The sequence below is a fragment of the Dermacentor silvarum genome, chromosome 2 (genome assembly GCF_013339745.2).
Source record: "Dermacentor silvarum isolate Dsil-2018 chromosome 2, BIME_Dsil_1.4, whole genome shotgun sequence".
NCBI classification, from domain to species: domain Eukaryota; kingdom Metazoa; phylum Arthropoda; class Arachnida; order Ixodida; family Ixodidae; genus Dermacentor; species Dermacentor silvarum.
In genome coordinates, this window is record NC_051155.1 from 216,524,472 (window position 1) to 216,542,089 (window position 17,618).

Below are 17,618 nucleotides of genomic sequence, written 5' to 3' on the forward strand. Positions count from 1 at the left end.
TGTATCTTGCGAAAAAGAGGAACAAGGCATTATAAAACTGCAGCATTGACCGCACCGATGTGCCCCATGATTTTCCACCGAGGAATTTGAGGTGTGTTATGGTCGTTAACCTCTTCTTTAGGTATGAAACGTGCGGGCTCCATGATCGGTCGCGGTCGATAATTACCCCTAAAAATTAAGCGGTGTTTCCGTGCGTTTGCAATTGTTTGCCCATTGACACTTACAGAGTAAGGCCTCATTGCCTTCCGAGTGAATGCAACAAGGCAGCATTTCTCTGAAGACAGCTCTAAGTTCTGTTTTCGTAAGTACAGTGACGTTAAGGTAGCTGCCTTTTGTAGCCTTGCTCGTACCTGCAGTCGTGTTACAGCAGACACCCAGATGCAGATATCGTCAGCATAGATTGATACTCCAATGGTGTTGGAGTATCTCGTTGGCCTAGTCAGATGCTTGCCCAACACCATTCAGTGCTTTAGTGTATACAAGGTAGATATAGAGGTTTTAAGGAAGAGACAGAAGATTAGGGAGATATAGACAAAATGCTAGACAGGATTAAAATGTATAGATTATCTGATTAGCTCAAGCAGGCTAGGTGACTATATGTCACCGCCCTGTTCTGAAGGGAATGCCAATAAATCATTATCAGTCATCAGAGCAGAGGATGCTATAGCGCGGCACCTGCTAGAGCAGGCCTTTTTTCTGCGGAGCTTCTTTGCTTTAGTGCATATAGGTGCCACTAAGATCCACCCTGGCATGAACAAATAGTCTTCCACAAATAGTATCTGCCGCAATGAAATATGTGTATGAGAAACAAACAAGCCAAGAGATCGCTCCCAATTTGAAAGAGCTAAGATATTGCTCTCAGTTATCCTGATGCTTCCTTGCACTCTTAAATATTGAAACTGTTTTACACACAAGCCGAGCAAAAAAGAAATATGAGGTTTGAAAAGTACAACACAAACAGCAATATTGCCGTCATTTGCAGCTACTAGTTTGTAGACCATGCATGACAGCAGCTCCTGTGCAAGCATTTGGGCCATGTCATTCTTGCCTGTTGCCTTCACGGCAAATTTAGTAAGCATAGGGTAGAAAACTTAGTCAGGATCACCTTGAACAACTTATCATGATGATTGGGGCCTGAATATGTCATGATGTCGCATCCCTTGAGCACTGTTTTTGTCAAGGCCACGCATCGAAAATTGTGATATTGCATTTATTATCAAATGATAATGAACGAAAACCAAGGATAACTAGCAACATGAGCTTTCAGGATGCAGTATAGAGTCAACGATGTTTCTACTATACATTGAAACGTGGCCAAATTAATTTTATGACTGTCGGTGACAGAGAAAGCCAACCAATTCAATTTCTTTTAGCACGTGGCTCATGACAATATGTACTCTTGACCGTTGCAGTTCTTTGTATATAATAGTAAGTTACTGAAATTCTAAAGTGAACTAAGAAAACATTTAGTATGAAGCACAACAAATTTGTTAATACTGGCTCGTCTGTACTTTTCCAGGGAAAAGATATGCCCATGGTCAACTTCACAGATGAAAGATTTTTGCTTTACATACAGGCCGCTGTTTTAGTCATTTTATACTTTAAGCAGTGCCTTAGCCACTGCTTTATCCAAGCAAATAGGTTTTGTTCCATTTAATACACTTTGATACGTGCGCATGTTACCTTTGCACTTTTTCCGCTTTGATAGTGCCGATAGAGAGGGTGCTGTCAGCCCAGAATGAAAATGTGAAAAGGCGAGGCAAGGAGGTTAACGACAGAGCATACTTATGAGGCGATGTGCAAACAAAACACGTTTTTTATTATCTTTGCTCTTAAGCTGGCTAAGGACTGGACGACTGCCAGCATGCTTTATGGCCGCGATGGCACAGTGAAAGTCTTTGTGAAATTGGTCTAGGAACTGCAGCATTTAAGATTGAGAGTTAATTACACAGTTGAGATAATTTCACCGATGCATATAAAGCCCAGAAACGTTTAGAAACATAAATTCTGTTCAAATTTGACGTGGTCAGTTTCCTAAACTTCCATTTTGCCTGTGTGCCACCAACTGACCTCTGCCGTATTGGCACTTTAAGCCAATCAGCTATAGCAAGATGACAGAATGTGGTAGTAACACCCCCGATTGTGTGTACCCTTGACTTGTATGCAGACCTGGAATTTCCAGCATACCTTCTAGGCCTGGAGACTGCACAGTTGGCCAAGAAATTGACAAGCCGTGTGCTTGACTCCAAGTGGGGTACTCACTCGGAGAGTATAGAGATGCAACAGAATGTTGAGCAGGCCAACTACATCCGTGATGCCTGGGCCAAGGCATTGTATGCGCGCATCTTTGACCGCCTCGTCAGTGTAAGTGCCCCTTTGCCCTTGTTTGATTCCTTCCTCCTGCTTCTTATATTGTGGGCTCAGGGTCATGGCTTCAGAGCCACTATGTTACTATACTGCATTTTTACCACTGTGGCTGCTTTCGTGCAGATAAAGCAATGCAAAACAATGGGGCCAAAGCAGGGCAGTGTGCTTTGGTTTATGCACAAGTATAGTCGGTAGCCGAGATGTAAAGGCTACCATTCTCCCCACTGCAACGTGCCAGCTACTCTGTTTTATCACTGCACTCAATAACACTGACCTGAAGGATAGCCTCCTGTATTTTTACAATGCCTGCCCAGTTGCTCCAAAATGCATGGTAGCCAGTGGTCCAAAGTGGTGGCACCAAGGTATCAGACGTTACCGGAGCACGTACAATTCTTGCCACGACAGTTGCCACTCCTACCACTCCTTTACGTTCACGTGACGTGCAATGAAAGAAATGAAATGACGTGCAATAATCGCCATGCAAATGGCACCTTGATAGCACACTGCCGGTATGGGCCTTAAACTTCTGCACTTGGCCACTTTTAACATAAAAATATGAATGGACCTTTTTCCAATTCAGCTATGCGCATGAGCGTACCCTCGCCCCAGCTGCATTCCACGCCGCGCCGCCATTATTCCAAGGCAGGTGTGCGAAGTGAGTGCGTGAACCCTTGCATGATCTGCGGCAATTTCCTGAGCTTGAGGGGATGAACAATAATTTTTCTCGTGTTCTAGGCGAGGATATTGGTTAAAGGAAACACTTAGCAGTCAGTGGGAAAGACTGCAAGCACTTTTGTCAATGAAAACGACTCCGTGAACTAACGCTCGAGCGATGGGTGCAGCGTTTGTGACGAATCTCATGCCGGGCTCTTGCTGTACTGTCGATTGCACAAACCGGCGTGGAATGGTGAACGTATTGTACGGGAGTGGAGCACACTGTTAAATTTTAAAAAATACCCCATGTTATCAGTGAGTTATCACGCGACTCTTGGGGAGTGAGGGAAGCCTGCTTTCTGGTAACAGCATGACACAGTGCTGTGATTATTGCACTTCTCGCCCTACGACTGACTCGGAAGTCACGGCGATGTTTTAATCTACGGGTATGTATATCGCACGGATTTTACCATTGGCTGAAGAAAGCGTTACCGCATGCAGATGGAAATAGCTGTACGGTTTCGTGGGGCCAAATGAAAAGAAGAATCTCGCCACACAGCCGATCAGAATGCATCGTGCGAGGCCAAAGCGCACACTCGTGGTGTCGCATTATACAAAACTCGCGAGTCTTACTTTTTGCAGGCAAATGAAGCTTTACGCGCCTGACAAAACGACGTGTTGCGTCCACTTACCTTGTGCTTTACCCGCCCCCGTACTCTGTTGAGTCTACTTAGTCCCCAGTACCATGTCATATACGATACATATGTCGAGATAAAACAACACTTGTCCTGCAGTACACTCGCAGTACGTGTGCAGAAGTTTTGCACGTTGTTTGTTAATCATGGTGAGTTGCTTGCATTCCCGCTCTGAGGGCAAGCACGTACGTGCATGCGTATGTTGACCACCTCCTTCAAGTCGAGCCACTCCGAACGACCGGTCAAGTTTATCCTGAAGAAAGTCCTGCCGCGGCACGTTTGACGATCACACATGCCTTCGCCAGTTGAATCAAAGTACTGACCAAGCTGTTGAAGAATAAAGGCTGGTGCATCTCTCAAATCTTGGTTACAAACGGCCTGCACGTTGTATCAGCATGTTGCTGTCGCGTCGGTAAATGTAAAATGTGTTATTTACACGTGAGCAAATACGCGCGCGCTTGATCAGGATGATGAGAAGCTACTTCAACAACACAAGCGACAAAGGGAAAAAAAAAAAAAAGCAGGGACGGCCGTCGCGAGAGACTGCTTGGTCAAATGCTACCGTGCTCTGCGTAGAGGCGAGAGGCGGCGGGAGTGTATGTGTCTTGCCCGTCAAGTTCAGTTGAAGTGGCGGCCGCTAGAGGGGTCGCTTACTGGAAAAAGGTCCATTGTACAGTCTTTGATTAAATACGTCCAAAATCCAACCAGTCCAACATCTGATAAAGACATTTTTATGCCAAACGAAGTTTATACAAACACCCCCCCCCCCATTGCATAACTTCATTTTTCAGTTATATTCTATAAAAAGGAAACAAGATGCTTCCAAGACAATATGCCACAACATCTAAGCTGGCAGACGTTGTACACATTCTCTTTGGCTATATTACTTTGTGTAAAGCAAAGCAAGAAAATATATATTTCAGAATAGTGGATAAAACTAGCATCTCTGACTTGTCTAGGCACATCACACTTATTCCAGTGTTTTTTTAACGTTTTAAGAAAGCGAGTTGCAGGGCCTCATTAAACGGTGGACAAGCAGTCGACTTAAGCTTCAAGTTATCTCTTCGGGCTGTTGTGATAGAGCCTTTCAATGAAAACTTAAACTAGAGGGGCCATAATTCGGAACACAGGAGTGCCCACCCAAGTTGCACTGATTTCCTACTTAGCAGTACTAGCGTAAACAACAGTTGCATTCTGCATAAGCACTGACTTTTTTACCATTGCGTTTCTCTCTGCTGTTATAGCTCTAACCAGCCCTACTTACGTAACACCACACAATCTCACCTGGCAGTAACAGCACACCGATATAACTTTAACAAGATAGTGCAGGCGACAATGTGTTTCTAGTGCATGAGTGGCTATTAATTTACTAGATGGAGCACCCTGAGCTGCTTTAAGAGTTATGCAACACTGAAGCGATGAATGATGAATGGTTTGAAAGGCAGATAGATGCTGCTATAGTCCATGAAAACAACAGCAAGATTGTATGCCATCAGGTCAGGACAATGCATAATAAAGACAACAAGGACATGCCACAGAAGTCAGCAGTGTTAACAATCTCCCATGTAGAAACCAAGATGTTTACCTAACTTTTCCAGTTCGTGTTTGTTTTCTAAATGTATCACTGTGGACCATGTATGCACATGCTCAAAAGACCCTAGCCATTTCAACATGAGGCTGTTAGATAATGCACTTATGCAATTTTACCAAACCAGGCAAGCTCTATATTGTTCTGATCACACCTTCACATTATACTCACAAACGATATGAAATGCAAAAGAAGTTAAACCAGATAATTTTTACCATCTTACACAGTGCCTAATTTCCCCCAAAGGTACATCACATTAGGCGCCTCCGCTTTGAGTTGTCTGGGCAGTAGTTAAACAAGTGGCCGAGGTCATCAGACTCTGCTTCAACATCCTCAAACTCGTGTCCAGGCACAACAGGAACATAAACTTCTAGGTCAGGCCCGCCAATAATCTTTGGCAGACCAACTAGGTGAGCTTGGTGAGCTTTTCGAAATCGCTTGAAGTTCGGCACTCCAAGTGTCGACACTGCTTCTTGTGTTGACACGACTGACCGAGAACTGCAGAGAACCAGATCTGCAAACTCAACAACAACTTTGCTTGTTTCGATCATGAGATCCTCTAGGTTGTGGCTGTCATTAACGGACGGTTCTACTGAAGCATCAGATAGCTTGGTGCTGGACTGCTTCCTGTTTCCAGTCTGAGATAGTGGTTCTTGTGAGGGCGCTGGAGCCGACTGTGAAGTGCTTGGAAAAGATTCCGCTACATCAGCTTCCATACTTTGCTCCTCATCAGCTAAACTGACACTTTGTTCCTGCTGCTCAGGTGATGGTGGTGTAAGCACCTCCTGTTTAACTTCGACCTCTCTATCACCTGCATTGAATGTTGGGTCCAACTTAGGTACCTTTGCTGCATTTGTTTCTTCCAGACTGTCGTCTTTTCTCTTTTGAGATGGCCTGCCAAAGTAGCACTCCAAGGGAAGAGTCCCCTGAGCATCTTTCTTCGTTATCTTGCGGGGTGACCGTTTAGGTGATGAAGGCTTGCCAGCCAAACGATTTTTTAGTGGCGATCCCTTCACTGGTGTCAGCAAACCCCTGGCCTGTTCACTGACAGTTGTAGTTCCCGTGTTGGTATCTAATAAAAGATCGAGGTTGCTCCCAAAGCCAGAAGCTGACGTGCTCAACAACCTGCTCTCGGGAATGATTCTGGATGTGGAGGGTGCGCCCGAAAAGTCGTAACGCCTCGGGACCACGCCCTGCTGTGACGGTTCGGTATCCGGCGCGCACACCTCTTCCTGCGATTGCGCCTGAGTCGACAGCATGTCGTCGCCCCACAACACATTGACCAGTCTGTTGCGAGGGTTACAGAATTTGTCCGTCGAGCAGTAGATGACCGCCATGCCCACGTCCGACGCAGACAGGGAACGCAGCTTGTTTTTGAGAAGGTATCGGCACACAGGCGTTTCGTTGCCGTCGCTGGGTTTAATCACACAGCTGCCTTCAGCTATGAGATCGGACGTCGGTCGATTGGGGTTGCGCACCAACTCCGCTCGGCCGCCGCCCGATACCACAAGCTCGCCTAGTGACTTGTACTGCTTCTCCGTGAGGAAATAAAACGTTTTTCCGGAGAACACGCTCTTGCGAGCTTCGTTGCAGCCGAACGTCTCCTTCGATAACGTCAGGCACTCTTCCGTGACGTCCGGTATAAACGCCGCCGGGTCAACGTCGGTTAGGTCCTGGCGCTGCACGCGGTTCTGCACTTCTGTGAAGAAACCTGGTGTCACCACAGGCTTCGCAGCTAGCAGGGCGGCCGTCGTCTTCATCGTGAGGCGAATGGCAGCCATCACGACATGCGTGCAACGATCGGACCACTCGGGCTTGAGTCGGGCCCCAATCTTCTTCAACGTATCCTTCAGACGTTCTTTTTCTGGCGTCGACAGGCACGAAGTAGTCACCACAAATGGAGCATTGTAGCACATCTTGTACTTGCTACCGAGCTTTCCGAAAGTAACGATGTCGCCTTCTCTCAGAGCGGTTTCCTCGGATTTACCGAGTTCTCTCGAGTTGACGCTCGTCCCGTATTTGGAGCCAAGGTCCTTCACTCGAAGTAGGGGTACGAAGGAAACATCGCCGAGGCGATCATCGGGCAAGGGAGCAACAGATAATACAGCATGCTCCCGGCTGATGGATGCATCGTTAGCAATTAAAATGTCCGCGCCCTTGCGACCCACCGTGAATTCTCCGCCGCACAGGAGACGGTAGCACACGTTGTTTGTTTCCGCGTGACGCAGAGACCACATATTTTCGGGGGAGTTGCGAAAGTCTCTAACTACACAAAAACGAGAATATATGCAAAGCACATGGGGGAACCAACCACAAGACGCATCTTTACTTCGCTATGCTGTGAAGTTGGCGCGCCATAAATGACCAGTTCTCGCTAGGCCTAAAACTGTACACAAAATGCGTTCACTGTTATAGAGGTCGCCACAAACATAATATTATGTTGTGCTAAAATTATCAAAAACAATTGATAATTAACAATAAAGATATTCCATTAATTATAAAAATTAAGTAAGCAAAGTAATATTATTAGTTAAACAGTATTTGTATACGCGCGGAAAGCGGCGCTACTGTCGTTGATGCAGCCAGCAGCTGATCGTACTGATCGTCAGCTGCTGATGCTTGATTGACGAGTGAAACCTATTATTCTACTTATTGTTGAAGCCCAAGCGGTGTTATAGTACAGTGGAGCGAAAGTTGCTTCCCTGTCCTTCAGTATATATCTGTTTTATTTGTTTCGTTCTGCCTTTCGGCGCAGATCATCAACAATGCCATGCAGACCACAGCTGGCGAGCTCAACATCGGCATTTTGGACATCTACGGCTTTGAAATATTTCAACGGAACGGTTTCGAGCAATTCTGCATCAATTACGTGAACGAGAAGCTCCAGCAGATTTTCATAGAACTGACGCTGAAAGCTGAACAGGTGATGTGTGACTTTCTCTCGCGCTGTACTTTCTTAATTAAAACTACAAATCCAACTGACTCTCTTCGTAATTAACGTCTTTTGTGACTTGCTCTTGTGCAAGTGGATTATGTCAATAGTTGTCGTATGTTGAAGTGCTTTGATATATGTTTCGTTTCTAACCTTGTGTGAAACACGCGTTCGTACATGTACACATGCAGCGCATTCACTGTTGTCAAAAGATTTTGCGGCGCTCATTGATGTGGCAAAATCAATTTTTCGCTATCCAGGAAGAGTATGTTCAAGAAGGAATCCAGTGGAAAGCGATTGACTACTTCAACAACAAGGTTGTCTGCGACCTTATTGAAAGCAAGGTAAGACACCTCATTGCGTGCGTTAGAAAAGTGCATCCGCCAACTTTTGAGGTATTAGTTTGAATATACAGTGTTGCACAAACAAGGCACACAAGAAAAAGACTGCACCGTGCCTTCCGTGTTTTCTGTTAATTCTCCTTGCCTTCTTAATTTGTGCTGCACTGCTAATAATGCATTAGAACACTGTTGGTAGAAGTTAAATTAGCAGTATATACAACAACTCTATTTTCTACGTAGTGCTTAGTTGTGATAGGTTCAGACACTAGACAATATTGTTGGATGCCAAATGAGCGAGTGTCACCTTCTAAAGTACAGCTACAGCTTATACAGGAACAAAATCTGAAAACATTTTTTTTTTCTTTTTTTCAGAGTTGATGATGTAGCTTTTATGAGTGTGGCTATTTCATAAGTCCGTGCAAATGTTTCAGTGACCCTAATCTTATGTGGCCTTATCAGAGCCCAGGCCACCATTGAATAAACAGAAAAATGTCCATTTCAGTGTTGGAACTGTTGTGTTGTTTTCCACCTTCCTTACTTTCACTTTCTTCAACCCTTTGTTCTCTGTTGTAATTCACTGGTTCACTTGCTTTACAGGTTCCCCCGGGAGTGTTCTCAGTGCTCGATGACATCTGTGCCACAATGCATGCCACAAGTGAAGGAGTGGACGCGCACCTGTGTCACAAGCTCTCGAACCAAATTGGCAACCACCCGCATTTTCAACTCACTGGCGGCACTGGATTTATTGTGCATCACTATGCGGGCAAGGTCACCTACGATGCCGATGGCATGTGTGAAAAGAACCGCGACGTACTGTTCCCAGACGTCGTCCTCGTCATGCAGAGCAGTTCCAAGTGAGTGACAAGCAACATTGCTGTGTCGCAGTGTGGTTGGTTATATAATTGCTATGACAAAACTCTCTTGAGAAGTGTAGTTGGTGGAACGACAATTCCACCCCACGTGCGAAGACGGGAAGACGAACGAAACAAATGGAAGTGAGAGCAGAACAATTGGCAAAGCTGGTGATGATTTACCCTTCATTGCACTCCCACACCCTTGCTGGTGGGTATTAAAGGGACACTGAAGAAACATAGCTAGCTAAGCTGTATTAGTAGTAAATTGAGCTTCTGTGACAGCAAAACAGCCTCTCTTAGGCGGCATTCATACCAGCAATAGGTGACCCATAAAAGAGCGAGGGATTCTGGGATGCGCCGTCTGCTAGCTGTTTCTGGTTCGAGTCAGCGCAGCCGCCGCCACCGCTTCGTCGTTGAAGCACATTGATGCGCTTGCAGTCCGGCTTTGTCACACACGAAGATTACCCGGTTGCAGGCACCTAGGAAAACCATTATCGGCTGTTCAGCCGTTGGCTGCTCAAATGCAAGCATTAAAGATAAATGCATGTAACTACTGCCTAGTAGCATCCCTTGACGAGTCAGCTGTGCACAAGCATCGGAGGCATCGCTGCCACTTCCAAACTGTTACAAAGCAGAGACCATCAGTGAACAAAAAGAAAATGAACGTATACAGTGCCACTTATCAGGCGGCGGTGAGCTATGTAAGGGCCGACACAGAATGATTCCCCAAGATATTTCTTTCTCTAACATTGACTCAAACAACCAGAACTATTTCAGTACTCGTATGCATATCTATGTAGCGGTATTATGAAACATGGTTTTAAGGCGCAAATTTAAGCGCGACACAACGAGATAACCCACCGTGGTTGCTTAGTGGCTATGGTGTTGGGTTCTTAAGCATGAGGTCGCGGGATTGAATCCCCGCCACGGCGGCCGCAATTCGATGGGGGCGAAATGCGAAAACACCCGTGTACTTAGATTTAGGTGCACGTTAAAGAACCCCAGGTGGTCTAAATTATTCCAGAGTCCTCCACTACACGTGCCTCATAATAAAATCATGGTTTTGGTGTGTAAAACCCCATAATTTAATTTAATTTAACAGCAAGATACAATACTCATAACCAACCAGCCCACATTGGTTCCTTGAAAGCAGATAGAGGTAATGCGCAGCCGTAATATGTCGGCGATACGGCCATTCCCTCTCTAGTTGACAAATAAGCAAAAACATTTCACTACGTACCACTTCAAATGAACCTCGAGTTTCGACCGAGAAATGCCATTGAGAGTGCGCAAAGTTTTCAAACATTTTCAGCACTTCATTTCCCAATTACGCTAGCTGCGCCGTTACCGGCGATATCGGTTGAAGCGACGATCACAGAGCAGCATTTACCAGACCGCTGTAGCCATTGCCTCAGCACCAGATTTTCTAAAGTAATGCTTCTATATGCTTGATAAATTATCGCATAAAGATAACTTTTTCATCTGTCTGACTGACCCGCAGGCAGAGCAGTCAGTGACGAAGCGTTCAAGCAGCAACAAATGTCGTAGAGCTAAACCTGTCAGAAACAAAAAAGGCTGCCGAAACGAAAACCAAAGTTCGTTTATAGATAAAAGCATATCCTTACCGGTAAGTTCTTGGCTTGTCATCGTCGCGCTCAGAGTGAACTGAAATCTATAAATCAGCTGCATGAATGGTACGACATTGATTGGTTGACAAAGCAGACGGAAAGCCTCGCACGACTTGCAGTTGAAACCGCGCAGAAAAATACGTGCGTCAGGCGCGTCGTCCGTTGAACCGGAAGCTGCCAGCAGATGGCGTGCCCCACAATTTCTTGCGATTGCTCGTTTTACTGATCACCTATTCATAAAGGTTGTGCAACCGACTGCGACTGCTGACCAAGGATCAGCAACTCAAGGCGGCTGATGTTAAAGGACGCTCAAACACTTTTTTAACATACTAAGAAAATGTTGCCTACCTGTTGTAGACTCTGCTGTGAAGATGTGAGCCAAATACTACTGCACTGCATGCTGCATGAAATTTACAACCTCCTGTCAAGCACAGCAAAAAATAGCTCGCTCTCGCTTCCGCAATGTCATCATGCAGTATCATCAAAAGCAGCTGAACCCACCAACACTGATTACGTGATCATGAGAGCGTTCTCAGTAATGCATAATTGGTAATATTAAGTTAAATAATTGAAAAATATGTATGTCTATAATCGGAAAAAGACAGAAAAATCATTTCATATTTGCGGTGTGTGTAGCTGCGTCTGCTGCGCGTGACCTCCGAGGTAGAAGCGGCGGCATGCTGCGTAGCGTAGTCTACCGTGGCCGCCACAGGGTGCTGCGACAAGCCCTTTCATCGCCGCGACACTCAACATTTTACTGGGTCTTCGTCCTCCTGGCTTCTCCACTGCGTAGCTTCCAGCACGCTAGCGGAGACGAAAAGGAAGAGAAATTCGGGTATCGGTACAATGTCTCCTCTTACAGCTGAAGGATCCGCAAAATTTTTGACACCTGACATTCATGAGATGACGTCGTTTAATAGCGAACCCCACTCTATGATTAGTTAGAAAAGTGTTTTAGGCTCACTTTTAACACAGGCAAGCATGACCTGTCCATCGCCGCACTCAATTGTCTCGGTATTGGCACTATTCACATAGCAAAACCATCACCACGTAAAATAACCATCTGTGTATGCTGACATCTTGCTCCTGCGCCACTGATTAATTCAGCAGCTTTGCAACTTCAGTTGCAGAGCTGGTAAAATCTGGTCAGTGACCAACTTTACAAAACTGCTCGCTTTTCAACCAAAGCAACTGTTCACGACCGTCACTCTGTCACCGACTTGATCTTGTGACTTCTGCCACTCACTGGTGTGAATGCCGCCTTACTGTGAAAAGAGGCTTGTTAAATTAGAAAAGACGGGAAGATTAAAGACAGGTGTTGACGCTACCCTGAACTTCCTGCATTAGCTTGCCATTATATCACAGATTTTTACTGCATCTGTTCAAATCTAGTGAATTGTTTTTTGTTAAAGAAGAACTGGAATTGCATACTAGTGGAACCAGAGACTCAACATAGCAGGTTTCTGGAACTTCTGTGTGGAGCAGTCCCAAGTACGAGAACACACTTTTAAAGTTGTGACATTGTACTGGCATATGTGCTGAGCTTTCAGCATGAAATTAAGAAAGGGAACTTCGGCCTTTACTTTCTCCGCTAACAGTCAACCTTGTGCTGCCAAATGAATGAAGATACTGTTTTGAAAGACATTTTGCCAGTATAAACTGACATTGGGTGTTGCTCATTGGAGTCCCTTAAAGGGAATCTAAAGGCAAATACTAAGTTGACCTGGACTGTTAAAATACCATTCCAGAAACCTCGCATCGCTTGATTCGGGTGAAGAAAAGACTTGGTTTACAAGAAAATCGCATCCGAAGAGTCTGCATACATATAGCTTAATTCAAATCGCCCGCCCTCTAGTGGCAAGTAGTGACGTTGCATACGCCATCACTGCCGTTTACTGTCCTTGGTGAGTAAAACGGTGCCCAACAGACAGCGCTACGATTTTATGCACAAAACGCAAACATGTGCCCATGGATAATCTGAGCCAAGACAGAGCATTGGATTTGCCGCTGAAGCTGCTCGTGGTCAAGTGGCGTGGACCTTTCAGGAATCCCGTGACAACACATGGACGTATCATTCTCTGCTACTTGCAGTTTGTGTGAGTTTCATGAGCCAGCAACACCAGTGCAGCACTACGTGATAACGAAACTACTGAAACGCGAAAGCAAGGGCGGCGCAGAGTAGAGAGAACTAAACCCTGTGAGCGCCCGCGTCATTGTCAAGGGTAACGTCAACGTGCTCATTTTTCTAAAACTCAAATAGAATTGGACAAGTACCATTTTTTTTTGTCTTATAAGGCAATACAAAGATGAGCAGTGCCTTCATCATCGGGCTAGTACTTGAATGTCTCAGGGGAGTTTCTAATCGTGTCCAGCATTTACCTCAATTTATCGATTACTAAAGCTCTGTCATAGTAATATTGACACCTTAGGCATTCTCGAGCACTAATCTATCACTTTAACTTGACTTAATATTTGCCTTTAGTGTCCATTTAAATGTTCTCCCTAGGACATATAGCTTTGCTCTTCTGCAAATCGCAGTCGCCTTCCCGGAGGTTGAACTTTCCACACTTCGAAGCACAAAATTGGAAAAGAACCTTCTGGCATATTCAGAGCATAGGTGAAAATATAACTGAAGGTGGAGATAGGCAACTTGAAATTACCAGTGTTTTCAAGCTGGTGATTTCACAAAAAAAATCTTACACTGTATTCACGGTGACGAGCAATGACAAATTGGGTGAGCTACAGGTCATGCAATTATCCTATGCTCAGCAGTAAATGTTCCATTATAAATCCATGCCATGGTGTTTATTGCACACAAGATTTGGTTTTAATCTTGACCCAAATGCAGAAGTTTGGTTCAAATTTCAGGACACGGTGCTGTTAGAGCTCCCGCCTAGACTGTACTGGTGAACTTTTGCTTGTATAAACTCTTGTCAGTGCATTCTAGCATTAAACTATGAGCATGCAATGTAACCATTTCTTCACGCATTTCAGCACTTCCACTGTCACATTCAATAGGAAAATAAACTTATGACAGTGTGTAGCAGGTTAAAGGAATAAGACTTGTAGGCTGCCAGTCTTGTGTAATTGTGTTCCAGCTATGAGCAACTTTCTTTCTTTCTTTCTTTTTAAGGAAATATCCAAGTCTGCTGTGCAGCAATCACTTCTTTGGTGTTTTGCTCATTAATAGGACCTGACATGTTCAGTAAATTTTGGAGCTGACATTTGCTGGCTTAGAAAATGCATGATCATTTTTTCTTCCACAGCGCATTCATCAGGAGTCTTTTTCCTGAGAATGTAACTGGGACAGTCAAGGGTCGACCTACCACAGCTGGTTCCAAAATCAAGGTTTGTTGTGTAAAGCTTGCTTTAGCAAACTTGTAATTTTATCCTCAGCATTAGCACTTTCATGGTTATAAAGGAGCTCCTTACAAACAAAGAAGTCTTGGGTCACGATCATCGGTAGCAACAACTACCTATAAGTCGAGGAGAAAAGTACAAACATTAAATTTTCATCTTTTCTTCTATTTTTTTCCCTCTTTGGGAATACAGAAATTTTATCCCTAATTGTGCACCACAATGTGAATTTTCATAACATTCTGTGGAATTTTGATCAAGTTCCTTTGGCCAAGTTTGCTTTTATATAAAGAAGCCAAATGCCTAATGAGACGCTAATTAGCTCCAAGCAATTTGCGAGCAAACGTAATGGCAGATTTAATATTGTATGTATTGCCTTAAAAAATGCATTTATGTATTTTTCTCACTGCCTTCTAAAGCACATTGATGCATTTTGTGTTCTGTGACCACCGCAGTGGCTTATTTCTGGTGCCTTGTAATTTTGTTTTAATTAATGCAGTCTGCAAGGTTTTTTGTTGTTGCTGCATGTCTGTTCTGTTCTACTGGCACACACTATCTTTTGTAGTTGCTTTACTTTAGTCTTTGTGACCTCTCATCTTGTTCTTTCTTTCCTCTTAACTTTTTATGTTCTATTTCTGTGTTCTACTTCTGTTTCTATTTCCTGGTCTCCTAAATGGTAAGCAGTTGCGGTGCCCCTCTCAGTGGCAGTTGCCAGCTTGCTCCCTCCCTATTTCTTACTTTTTCTATTTTGTATGTGTGTTCCCATATCAGATAATAATAATAATTTTTGTGCACCCAGTGAGGTAAGTCCAAGTTCTGTTGATTGCACCTTGTTTTATAGTTTTTAAATTCTGCAACGATATTATTAAGAAACCCTGTTGTTATTGTATATTTATTGTACATTGGCATGACCCTGATTGTGACTCATAATCAGTGATTGCATATGCATCACCTTTAGAGAGAGAGAGGAAAAAATTAACATGATCAGAATTTTGATTCTGCCGAAGTTATCTGATACATGACATGGATGAACGATGTTGCAAAGAATACTAATAGTGCTTGTCATTTCGGTAGTGTGTGAGGTCATGCTGCACCAACTGCTATGATGGCTGCCAGTGACTGTGACATTCTGCTTCTGTTCACAACTTTGTGGATTTCATTTCCCGCTATGGCAGCCACATTCCGGTGGTGAAAAAATGCAAAAATGCTCATGTGCTTAAATTTAGGTACATGTTAAAGAACTCCAGCTAGCCAAATTATCTCGGTGCCCGCCACTGTGTTGTCTATCTTAGCTCAGATGTCTTCGGGACAATAAACTAGACAAATCGTTCTGCAGTGACTTGTTTTATGGTCTTGGTGACAGGGCTAGCAGTTTTATGTCATTGCCATTTATGTTCATGAAAAGTGGGCCTTACAATTAGTAGGTGGTTTTGGGTTCTCCCAGAGCTTTAGGCCAGAAAGAAAGATCTGTCCCAACAAAATTGTGTTATTGCTTATAATTTCTGCTACTATTACAAATTCATGCAAGCGTGATTTTTTTTTTGTCTACTTAGGTAACTATGTGGTTGGTATGAGGAAAATTTCACAAATTAGTGTCTTTTTGCTCATAACAGAGCCAAGCCAACAAGCTGGTAGATGCTTTGATGAAGTGCACACCACATTACATTCGCTGCATCAAGCCGAATGAAACAAAGAAGGCACATGACTGGGAAGAAGATAGGTGAGAGTTTCCTCTTGGCAACAGATTCAACATCTCCATCTTTTCTTTCTTTCTTCTTTTTTTTTTGTGTGTGTGTGAGAGAGAGAGAGAGACACGGCTGTAACTACTAAGTTGAACGAATACTTGACTGACCATGTAGGTTCTTGATTTTGGACACTGGGTGCAGTACTTGCCAGTTACATTGCAGCATTTAAACATGACATGATGTGGCAAGAGATTCTCAATGTGTGTGATATGGTGTGTTTGGGACATTAATGAAGCAATGTTTACTCTTCTATTCCTCCTGGTGACCATAGGGTGAAGCACCAAGTAGAGTACCTGGGCCTGAAGGAAAATATACGTGTGAGGCGAGCTGGATTTGCGTACCGGCGAGTCTTTGACAAGTTTCTGCACCGGTGAGCTCAAGTACTTGTGTATATCAGACATCCTTGCACTGTGTTGGCAAATTCATGACCTTTACTAGTCTTGACTGCATGACTATTTGCTAATCTCATGCTTCAACTACTGGTGCACCCATTTCTTTTTGAAGACTGTGCATGTTTCCAAATTTGGTACATAACTCTTTTGCCCCTGTACCTTGAATGAGCCTTTGTTAACCTTATCAACAGGTATTTCTTGTTCAACATTAGAAAGCAACCACTACTGCAGCTATGAGATGGCACTAAAGCTTGAGAAAAGAACTCTGCCTTATTAAACACGCCTGTTTGAACTGTTGTGGTGGTTCGTCTGCTATGACATCCTACTCCTGAATACAAGTTGTCAGGTTCTACTCCAGGCCACGGCAGATGAACTTTGATGATGGCAAAACACACAAACATTGTTTATTGAGATGTTGGTACCAATTAGGAAGTACTAAGGCAGATGACGTTAACCTTAGACTCTCCACTATAGCATTCTGTTATTGCCAAAGTGCAGCATATTAGGGCATAGCAATCGACCAATTATAGAAAGCTCGTTCGGGACTCGAATTTCATAGAGCTAGAACTGTACCTTTTATTAGTGTGCTGGTCTAATTTTTTTTCCGGCTTTCATGCAGATATGCAGTCCTGACCAAAGAGACCTTTCCAAAGTGGCGTGGGAACATCAAGGAAGGCATCGTGCACATTCTCAACAGTGTTGGCATGGACAAAGACCAGTACCAGCTTGGGAAGACAAAGGTCTTTATTAAGGCACCCGAATCGGTATGTCGCCTTGTCTGTTCAGGGTTATCAGAGTAAGCTTTAACTTCAGATTATGTAACTGTATTGTAATTATTAATTGCCTCTCTCTTGGAGAGTGAATTTTGCGTACCAGAACATGTGTAATAATGCAAACGTTTTCTCACTGCTACTAAATGTGTTCAACAGTAGTAGGTTACCAGGTGATGGATTAGTAGCGAAGGGATCAGTGAAAGGCTCCTAAGAGCAGCTTGTTGGGCGAGTTGGTATATTATTGCGAGTTGGTATTATTGGGCGAGTTGGTATCATTACGTGGTAGAGTGCC

At 44.0% G+C, this 17,618-nt stretch overlaps 2 protein-coding genes across 3 annotated transcripts in view; one reads left to right on the forward strand and one right to left on the reverse strand.

The window, feature by feature from the left end:
* Positions 1–17,618, forward strand: part of LOC119442615 (unconventional myosin-Ie) — a 356,792-nt gene that overhangs the window by 318,582 nt on the left and 20,592 nt on the right. For both annotated transcript variants that reach the window (XM_049662263.1, XM_037707556.2), the window contains exons 11-18: positions 2,168–2,364; positions 8,060–8,227; positions 8,497–8,580; positions 9,175–9,431; positions 14,326–14,407; positions 16,030–16,136; positions 16,433–16,531; positions 17,173–17,317. In XM_049662263.1, coding sequence (XP_049518220.1) covers positions 2,168–2,364; positions 8,060–8,227; positions 8,497–8,580; positions 9,175–9,431; positions 14,326–14,407; positions 16,030–16,136; positions 16,433–16,531; positions 17,173–17,317 — 1,139 coding nt within the window. The remainder of the gene's footprint in view (positions 1–2,167; positions 2,365–8,059; positions 8,228–8,496; positions 8,581–9,174; positions 9,432–14,325; positions 14,408–16,029; positions 16,137–16,432; positions 16,532–17,172; positions 17,318–17,618) is intronic.
* Positions 4,264–7,688, reverse strand: LOC119442616 (nibrin). Its single transcript, XM_037707557.2, has one exon. The coding sequence runs from the start codon at positions 7,539–7,541 to the stop codon at positions 5,556–5,558; it is 1,986 nt and encodes a 661-aa protein (XP_037563485.1). The 5' UTR covers positions 7,542–7,688; the 3' UTR covers positions 4,264–5,555.

Coding starts and splice junctions, on each gene's coding strand:
- LOC119442616 (XM_037707557.2), bottom strand. CDS start 7,541: ATGTGGTCTCTGCGTCACGCGGAAACAAACAACGTGTGCTACCGTCTC.